Raw genomic sequence first — 10,896 nt, 5'->3', positions numbered from 1 at the left:
GAGCTTCCCCAGACCTTCCTTTTAATCCCTGATTAAAGAATGAAAGTAGATATGCTGAGACACAGTTCTAATGCTAATACCTCTCATGACATAATTATGATGTATTTATTGTACAGGCTTATTTTATTTCTCTGTGTTGTCTTCTGCAACAATGATCACTAGGCAGTCAAAGGGAAAAGCAAAACAGAAGCTGTGGTTCAAACTGTATCTGAGAGACAGGCACTTACATGTTTCCCAGAAGCCATTACACTCTGTAAGGCGTACTGTTAATTACCCAGGCTGAAAATTCCAGTGCAATCAAAATTGTCCTTTGAGAAGCTGGTCCAAGTTCAGGGAGTCCAAGAAGCTGGCATCAGTTCACTCAAATACTAAAGACCCTTAAGGTTATTGGATTAAATGCCAAATATTTTCAACAGCCCCTAAAGTCATCACATATTTCTTGGTATCAAAAACAAAATTAACAACCATTTCCATCATATTTACTCTATTTCCTTTCAGCCAGATGCCTGCCAGTGTGTAGCACAGAGGAGTGTTTTCTGCTATATCAGTCTTTCCATCGGTGGTGGCTGCACCATGTTCCACATCTCCACACGGGATCCCTCTTTCTCCTGCCGGCTGGGGCTGTAAGTCCCTTGAGTCGCCCGTTTGTTGGCAGCTATGACGGAAATCACAACTGCCAAGAAGAGGATCAATAACAAGGCCAACGTTACTGAGCCAATGGCGGTGAATATGTTCGAGATCAAGTCAGCTGTTAACTGAAAGGATTGAAATAATTGCAATATAATTGATGTTAAGAACATAGAGGCACACACACTGGAGCTACCATGGTAGGAAAACATTCTGAAATAATAATTTCAAATATAATGTAAGATCTAATATTTTAAAGAACATATTTGCTAGTAGAAAAGTAGATTAGCCTTCCAAAGTTTGGTGCTTTAGGTCCCATGGAAAGTAAATCTATTGCAGCATGTTATCTTTTGAGCACCTACCCAGAGCTGAGTGAATCGTGTATAATCACTAGTTTATTTTACAGCTTTCTTTCTGTTTGCAATTTGTGAGCAGATTGTGTTTTTCACAAATGGAGTTAGTATTCAGAAATTGTTTGCTGAATTGTTTTTACTAACAATTCTTTGTCCATAGGTAGTTCACAAGCAGTTCATTGCAAGTCTTTGATATTTTAAATTTTAACAGTTTTCATTGGATACATAGGCACATGGCATTTCTTTTTCCCTCACTGGATGCATCAGGTTTCTGGTGCGAAGACTTGCACTTACAATTTCAGATTTTGCTTTCCATAAATACTTTTGTAAAATACACCGTTCCTTTGAACATTCCTGCCAGTACAGTTGTTTCCTGGAATATTTGCATAATGCAAACACACAAACCCTCCCTGGGGACTGCATCATCAGGTAGTGGAAAGACTTGGGTATTCCACTGACCCTCAGACTTATGCTGATGGGAATTTTGGTAGGGCCACCTAAGCCAGACAGCTCTAAGGGCAGAGACCAGAGAAAAGCAGCCCACTGATCCTGGATGAGGGTTGAGTGATTGATAGGCCAACAACCTATCCTAAAAAAGTGGTAGAAACACAACAAGGTAGCTATTCTAGCAAACAGCACAATAGACACAATAGGGTTGGCGGATCCTTGTTTGGACCCTAAACGATGTCTGGTGGTGTAGGAAGGTTTCAGATTGAGAACACACAAAGGACACACATGAACATAACTGAAATGCCTTTGATGGGAAATTCAAATCAATAAATATTCACAGAAAACATTTTGTAGTATCCCCACAGATCGACTACTATGCATCTTTAATTATGAAGACATGCCCATGTTTCCATAATTCCTTTTCAGGAAGCAATACAGTGCAGGATGGATATATAGATTGTATTCCCTTATATCCTGTTTTCATACAGCAATGGGAAAGGTAATAACATCAACATGCACCATGTACAGGCAAACAAATCTGCCAGAAACACTTTTTAGTGTTGGATTTTTGGCAGATGAAAACATTTGTTTAAAACAGTCTTTCTGCAGTCATGGAAGCCATTGAAATGATGTGGGTGTCATGCAAAAGTGGTCCCTATGGACAGAATGACCCTGCAAGGAATTGGTCTTCCAGGCAGATTTTGCCATCATCTTTTGATTTGTATTACAAGTGACAATTGAACTGTTGTAGATGCACATGTGCTTGCGGCAGAACTTTCAAATCCAAAATGTTTAGAAACAGAAAACAGCAGGTCAGAACTCAAATCCCATTTCCCAGAGAGTTAGGTACAGCTTGTTTCAGAATACCATTACCCACACTGAGTGATCTGCTTAATAGTCATTCCCATGGAGTATGCAGGGATAGTCCTAGTGCTGAGGATAATACTGCATTCAGAACAGGGATACTCTAAGCTGGGCATTAATTCTCTATAAATGCCAAATATACACATCTTGAACCCCACCGTTCAGACTCTTCTGCAATACAATGACAGCGCCACAGGAAAAATATTAAAAGAATCTTTTCTTTCTGGATTTAAAAAAATCCAGCTACAGTAATGAAAGCAAGTTTGGCTCAAGGTCTCTCCTAGGGGGCTTTACGAGCAGCTGCAATTACTCTCTCCTCTGCCCTTGATTGTTAAATATGACTCCTCTATGATTTAAAAATAATTAATTTTCCTGTATAGAAATAACCTACTCCAGGTGACAGACCACACAATACCCAAATACCTGAGATGAGGCAACACAACATGTCAGTCTACTATATTATTGTGTCATATTGGAAATGTCATTTCATAAGCTCTTTAGCTGGCATTTTAAAAATATTGTTTTCTATTTCTGTTGGAGATTCAGTTCTCTCTGTGTGTGTCTGTATGTGCTTATATGGCCCTCGTAGTACCAGAGCATCACACAATCATGAATGGATTTTTATCCTTATGACGCCCTAGGAGGTATCACCTTCATGTTACAGATTGGGGAAGTAAGGCACAGGTGGATTAAGTTAATTGCCCTGTCTCCTGCATCCCAGGCAGTGCCACTAGTTTATCCTTTCCCCTTACTCACAGTTAACTCTGTGTTCCTGGGTTTGAATGGGACCATCTGTACAAGTTATTGTGCTCAATACAATGCTTACTAGCTTACATTTAATAGCTCGCAGTAGACAAGAAGTCAGACTACAGAATCTAATGGTCCCATCTCATCTTAAACTCTGTGAATCAGCAATAGTGTAAATCCTATTATAACTACACCTATGAAGAGACTTGAATCAATAGTAGATTCTAAGTTCATGTCCGATCATGGTATTTTTTGGAGATGAGATTTACACACACACACAAAAATTGTATGGTAATTTATACGATGAAAAAACACAAATACAATAGGAATAAATGTCAGAATTATCCAAGCTGAATTCATACTATATACTGATCAGTATAGAAATACATTTCTGTTGTTTTGCAGTAATCATTCTACTTAATTTATCACTGAATTCTTATCCTTGTGCATAACCATTCCGTGCCTGGATATTCCAGTCTAGTGCAATAGAAATTACTACAGAAATGCTATTATGGAGAGGAGCTCTGCCTCTTCTGTATGCTTCTTGTGTTTGATTTAGGAGCATTCTTGACTGGACAGTGACCTACACTGGAGGAAGCCAGTGGAGTTACAGATGTTCCTAGAATTGAAACCTGTCAAAACATCTCAACCTGATCCAATCTGTCAAGTGGCTACAGCTTTGAGTAAGATCGTAGAGCCATTTTCTATCATAAAGGGACATATTGACCAACTTTACTTCTCTGTTCAGTGTTCACTGCTGATTTTCCAATATTAAAAAAATTCATCCTTCCTCAATCCACTCGGCTAGGCCCTATTGAGCTATTAAAAACTGTGGGTCATGGACTGTCCTCCTGATCTGTCAGCTCTCATAGCAAAGCTCAGGTTTACAGTGCGGGTAGCCCGATTAGCACTAGCAGTGAACTGATGTAGAGTTGCCAGAAGGTTCTGTAGTCTGGTCCCATCAGGATCAACTGTTTCTTCACTAATTGATTGCTGAACAGTTAATTTAATTTGGAAAACATAAAAGAAATTGTATTGTCTGAAAAAGAAAAGAAAATCTCGAATGTGGGCATCAGGATTGGCTTGTCACAATATATGGTATTGATGACAACACTTGGAAACATGAAAAAAAAATCTTTCATGGTCCCAGGAAAGATGAAGCCCTGAGCAGCATCTTTAGGAACATAATTGTCCTGCTTTTTAAGGGGAAGTGGTGTCAATTAACAAACCCACAATAAAAACATGTTTGAATAATGGTAGGGGCTGGATTTAAAAGCAGGAAATGAAGAATTAAAGTCACACCTCTGTCTAAACTCATCCTGTTATTTTCCCTGGCTATTGCCTTGCACTTTGTATGGAGCCAGACTGTGAACCCCTCACTTGCATTAGTGAGCAGTTGCCCACATAACTAGTCCCTTGGACTCTAATGCGATTCCTCATGTGAGTATGCTTACCAACAGGAATAAGGTGTTCACTGGCCTGTGATACATGTAAGGTCATCCACTATTCAAAGATTCCTGCAGTACTGAGGCACTGAGTAATATATGGGTAATGTCTCCGCACAGATCATCACAGCAGTACATCACTTTTCAATTTAGCATCACATTTTGCTATTATACTATGCCAACTTTCCCATGATAGCTGTGTTAAGAGCTCCATCTTTGATCTGAACATTAGGTCATGGCCACTTGCTTTCAGTATACAATATGCTTAATCGTTTTGTCACAGGGCTGTAATGGGATCCAACACAAGCAGTTTTCCCTAGAGCACTAAGAGAAGAGAGAAAAAATATCCTGAGAAGCAAGGAAGGATATGTGGTATATTTTATTATGTCTCAGCACAAACAAATTGCTACAGAACACCTGGAAACATCCTAAATAGGAGCATGTTGTAAAATTATTCTTCAAGACAGCTGGTTATCAGAATGGCCTAAAAGATAATGTTATACTCAGTGGCTGCCTTTCAAAATTCAATATTTGCTAACAGATACCATGCAGTTGCCACAGTTGTTTTCTAATCCAAGTACAGTGCTGTTTACAAATAATTAACTGTATGTAGGGAACAGATGTAATACTAAATGACTAATGTTAGGTAATATCGTAAAGATTATAATGGTGACCAATTTATAGGCATGAACTGTGATGTCCACTCCCAATGTGAAAAATTATTGGCAAATGCTTGCTGCTTAATGGTGACCACTATAGATGGAGGAATGACTCTGAGGTACTCCGACACCATGGTGATGGGCACAGCATAGTGCCTGAATGGGTGATGTAATTTCTTAAATTCTTTGCCTATACTGTAAAGCTTGGATCCTGCAAACTGTTCCATGTCGGCAGCCTTTGTACTTGCATGAAACACCATGACTTCACAGGGGCACCATACAGGCATAGGGGTCCATCAACATGGAGTGGCTTTCAGGATCAGGGCCTGCCTATAAGTATCCAGCAGCTCAGTATCCAGCATTTGGGAGTCACAGCCTTATCTTCATGTTCACCTCAGTCTTGCCCAAAAAAAAAAAAAAAAAAACTCTGGTTTTGCCGAGGTTTTCCAAGGGGCCCATGGGAGTTATCCCATTAAATGCTCAGTGGGAGCTGGGTGCCTAATTCCCTTAGGGCTCCTCTGAATCCTAGCCTTTATTATTGGTTCATTACACCTGTTGCTACATTTTGCACTTCATCCAACTGCAGATAACAATCATCAACAGACCTTTACTCGGGGCTCATTGCTTTGTGAGTTAAAGAAAAACTTGTGCAAGATGGTATTTTTATACCTTTTAAAGCAAGAAAATAATAAAAGTCAATGTTACTCAATTAGTTCTTTCTGAAAATTGCTCTTAATTAGCTACTGGACTTAAGCAAAAAGAAACTCGATGTTTATGTTACATCATTCACTAAATTGGGCTAGAGATTTTTAACATAAATTACTTGAATCCATTTGTAATTCTTTAATTGGGTTTGTGAATGGCTATTGTAGATTCCAGACTGTGGACGAAATAGGACACTAACCTGATGCTGTGTTTGCAGAATTATGTCAGCTCCATTCAGTATTGGGAAAACAATAACCAATAATATTGACAATACTTCCCTAAAAAGTACTGAACTGTGAAGTCTAATCGGCCCAGCTCTCCTACATCTAAGAACAATTACACTTCCCTGAGCAGTTAGCCCAGAGGTGTCGTGTTTTCCTGGGTGAGTAACCATGAGTCCTGACACTATTGGTCAGCTTATCGCTTAATTCCTACTGAAGCAAATCTGGTCCATGTCTTCATGTTTACTGTCTAGAAACCAAAAACATTTGCTACAGTAATGAGCAACTATTGGCTTGAGTAGCTCTAATCTATGTCAGAATTACTTTAAAGTGGGTGAGGGCATATAATGTTAATTTGACCAGTCAAAGAAAAGCCATAAAATTGATTAAAAAATTCATAGATACACTGATCACTAAGGATTTGCAACCTTCTTATCAGAAAATTATTCTAAGGTTAGTTTCCAACAGGAACCCCAGTAGTTCAGTAAGAAATCCAGCCACTTGTACACAAACCTACTATAATGTGATGCACTGATAACCTCTGGCTTGGGGCATATGGGGCCCCACTTTATTTATAACAACAGTAAAGTAGCAATAAATTAATATCTTGACTTTGTCCCAATACCTTAAAATGGCATTAAATTAGCAACACATGCAGGGCTAAATGAATTTTCCTTTTTCTGTTTAAAATGCTGTGAGTTCTTTACGTTCACAAATGAACACTGATTTCTCTGGCTAGAATCACCTAGAATAAACAGCTGCTGTTCCAATATTAAACATCAACCAGCAGAGTCTGAGAGCTGTGCAGACCTGTATGTTGGTTTCTCTATCTAAAAAAATAGACACTATGGACTCAGTTGAATTTAACAGATTCATGTCTACTTGAGCTCTATTTTGCCCAGACTTTTGGAGGTGAAAAGCTCTTTCTTTAACTCACCCATGTAACGACCATTAGTCTAATTCCTTCAACCTATCATTTAAACCTTAATTTTATTTTATCTATTTTATGGTTTATTAATACCTGCAATGTCGTCTCGCTGAATGTTATTCTCTGAACCTTTTTTTAAAAGAGTCTCAGAAGTAACTAATCATAATCATCACTGTCAACTCTCCACTGAAGTACAGAACATAGGCTGAATGGCTTAAATGCATTGCATGATCTGAGTAAATTCCTTTCTTGGAACTGTCAAAACTTAGTTGTCTAACAGCCATTTGTGCTGGCGATTTTGCAAGTAAATGTTGGGGGACAGCTGGTCGTAGCTATTGTGATCAATCGCTAAACTGGATTGTATTTTTCTAATTTACAGTCAAATAGTCTGTTTTTTCAAGCAAGAAACATCTCATCTGTGACCTCCCGTTAGAAAGCGAGCACACATGCAGATGATTGAAATCTGTGGATTTAGCTGTCTATTGTAATCTAGCCTAGCAAGGTGAAGAATGAGAACATTCATTCTCACTGGAAGAAATTCTGGCCCTATTGAAGTCAAAAGCAAAGCTCATTTTTACTGCAGTGAGGCCAGGTTTCACCTACTGATTTCAAGGGGAGTTGAGGACTGAGCCCTATAAGAGTCTCATATTAACAGTGAGGCAGATGTCATCAGCTAAAACATGGGAATTACAAATGTTGGCCTCAGTCCTGCCATCTGATCTGCATAGTTAGGACTCCTTATGGGATTTTGCTCACGTGATTCAAACTGCAGGATCAGGGTCATCATCAGTGTTCCTAGAGCTCTTAAAAATGGTGCAATGTGTAAACCAAAACAAGCCACTCTCGCCAAAGTTCCAGTATTTGGTTGCAGCAATAGTCAGTTAAACTAACGTTTTATTTACATTATTAGCCCATGGAAATCCAGATTTGCTGAACTCAGTAGCTGACTCTAAAGAATGACTTATAAAGAACGTAACAAAGGACAAATAGATCTAAAGTATATTTTCTGTAACTGCTTGCTATATTAATATCCTGTTTGTGTTGTATTCATTGTACAATATTGGTTGGTTAATGGAGGTGGTCTGATGAGGCAGCATTGCATTATATTTGGAGATTATTTGGGATGGTCTTTTTAGACAGGAGGCAACCTAATAAGAGTGATCTTTTCTAGAGGGGTTCCTATGTGTTACCTACACTGAGTGCTCTGGTTCCCATCATGTATGTGCTTAATTTCAAGCATGTGCATAGTCCCTTAAGCACATGGTTAAATGCTTTGGTCTGTACCTCGCAGGATTGAGTCTGAAATGCCTTTTCTCCTTCACCATCACTTCTCCATCTCTGGAGCAGAATGCTTCAATTGGCTGCTTCAGGAGAAAAGCCATTATTAAGGAGTAGGCTTTTAGCATACAAACCGATACTGTTTTGCAACGACTGCCAATGCTAATTTTACAAATGTGCTCAAGTTCTGTTCAGGACCATTCTGCTGGTGCTGCACAGATTGAATGTACAGCTTCAGTGTGTTGTTATCAGATGCCTTTTAAAATTCTACTGACAGCCTCTGGTGTAAAACTTAACCATCTGCTTCAATTTAAAAACACAGGAGGGCAAATGCACCCCTCATGTAAACCCCCTGAACTAAATGAAATTAGGCTCAGGACAAATTTGGCCCACAGTTGCTAAATCTCAGACCAGGCAAACAATAAGACACAGTGTTTTAGTAAATGTGTCAGTCTCTGTGGATTGACATTCCCTCCAGTTTGGGTAAAGCTTCTAGTTATTACATATAATTATTACTTGGTTTATGGTAGCACCACAGCACAGTATGTTAGGTGCTGGCCTCATATATAGGAAAATAATCTTACAACATAAGGCTCGACACCTGAAAGGTAAGCATCCACACGGACAGATCCCACCACAGGATCGAAGCCTCAGAAGACAAGCAATTTAAGAGGATGGATAAAATATCCTGTCAAAAGATTATTTAAAACAGTAACTATCTCCTACTGCCCCCTATCCAGCTATATTTAGCTGGTTAATTTCTTGTAGGTGCCATGGCAGAAAATGGGTCTTGAGGAAGAATTTGGAGGAGCTAAGGGCAGAGGCTTTACAGGTCTGTTTAGGAAGGGTGTTCCATGCTATGGGCTATGTGGAAGTGGGTTGTGGCTGAAGTGGATGAATGGGGAGCCAAAGCTGTCATTGGTGGTGGGGGGAGGAGTGGAGGGCAGGGCAAGGTGTTGAAAGCTAAGAGCAGGTAAGTAGGGAGGGGCAGAAATACACAAAAACTGATGGTGAGGAGGATTTGGTGCTGCAGAACAGGGAAGAAATGGAGGGATTCGTTGCAGAGGGTGAAATGGTTAGAGCAATGGGCAAGGAGGGTAATCTCTGAGCAGCCTTTTGTATGGCTTGGAGTGGGGTGATGTGGGCATTGACGGAGAGAGGACAGAGCAGAGGAAGAGGTTGTAACATTCAAAATGGGGGATAATGAGGGCCTGCATGAAACGTTATGTTGGAAGAAGTGGCAAGATTTGGACATAGATGAGCTGGGCAGGGGATCAGGAGGGGTGGATGATGAAATGCATCTGGATTACCAATCTGCATGGCAGGGAGCATGCTGAACTATTTCTAATGTAAACCTTTCATTTTTTTGAACCTTAGACTAATTCACACATTTTTTCTCATCTGGAATGAACATTCAGTGCCTGATTCTGATCCCCTTCGTGCTGGTGCAAATCAGGAGTAACTCCACTGAAGGCAGTGGTGTCATACCAGCACTACACCAGTCCAGGTGAAACTGGAATCAGGCATGCAATGCTTAGTGCGTATCAACTTGCACTGTTTTCAACATATACAGTCAAATCCCAGCCCCTGTGTGTGATCCCAGCTGATTTCATTTGACTTTAATGGAATTGCACAAGTTTAACAAAGGGCATCTTTTTATCATCTGGCCCCTAGTCACTAGTCTCTCTGTAGAAATAATTTACCTTGTGAATGAAGAATATTTGTTCTGACCAATTCCAATGAAAGATCTGTCCAATCCAGATCCTGCAGACAGCACTACAATTCCAAGGCATGCTGTGGGCCCTGCACGCTGTGCTCCAAAAGATGTACGGACACAATGTTTGTTACTAGAGAGTTCTGACGGAGGAACAAATGCCATTGGTCAATAAAAATAGAAGAACGCTATGGGAACTGTATGACCTCGCTGTGACTAATTTCTGTATGCAGCCAGCGTAGGTGCATATTGTCACAGTGAGCACAAATTGTGGCCCAATCCTGTGACATGCTGAGCATCTTCTGAGAAGCAATGGGCATTCTAATCTTCCACTGAAGCCAGTGGGAGCTGAAAGAGCTCGTCATCTCTTGGCCAAAAGCTTACCTACTCACATATGGGCATGATAGGCCTTAAGATTGGGATTTTCAAAGGGGCCCAAGAGAGGCACCCAACTCCTGTGATTTTCAGTGTGAGTTGGGCACCTAACTCTCATAGGTCCCTTTGAAAGTCTCAGACAAAATGAACATCTTCTCTTTGCCATTTGAGGTTAGTGTAAATATTCTATGTGGCTATTGTACATTGTATTTGCTATTTGCTCACTTCTAACGAGATGCCCCTGCCCCCCTTTCCCCACAACAATGTAGTGCTGAGAAGAGCGACAAGATACATATGTGAAGCAAAAGGTTTGGACTTAGCTTCAAGCGAGGCCTCCATTGGTGGTCACAGATAGATATGGGCAGGGAGTGTTTCTGTATCCCCCCGTCTCATTATAATCATTACTGATATGGCAGGTTTACACCAGGGCCGGCTCTGGCTTTTTGGCCACCCCAAGCAAAAAACAAACAAACAAACAAAAAACGAGGCGGCCAGAACGGCAAAACAAAAAAAAAAAACCGGCGGCGCGG

The 10,896-nt window shown here is 40.2% G+C and overlaps 1 protein-coding gene across 1 annotated transcript in view; it reads right to left on the bottom strand.

Moving 5' to 3' along the window:
* Positions 1-539: 539 nt before the first annotated feature.
* LOC112115862 (protein crumbs homolog 1) overlaps positions 540-10,896 on the bottom strand; it is a 193,831-nt gene continuing 183,474 nt past the window's right edge. Inside the window, exon 11 of the mRNA XM_026655619.1 lies at positions 540-755. Coding sequence (XP_026511404.1) covers positions 540-755 — 216 coding nt within the window. The remainder of the gene's footprint in view (positions 756-10,896) is intronic.

Source organism: Terrapene carolina, unplaced genomic scaffold (assembly GCF_002925995.2).
Source record: "Terrapene carolina triunguis isolate 2854851 unplaced genomic scaffold, T_m_triunguis-2.0 Scaffold210, whole genome shotgun sequence".
NCBI classification, from domain to species: Eukaryota; Metazoa; Chordata; order Testudines; family Emydidae; genus Terrapene; species Terrapene triunguis.
The sequence above is the reverse complement of the archived record's forward strand: the minus strand, read 5'-3'. Positions and strand labels throughout refer to the sequence as shown.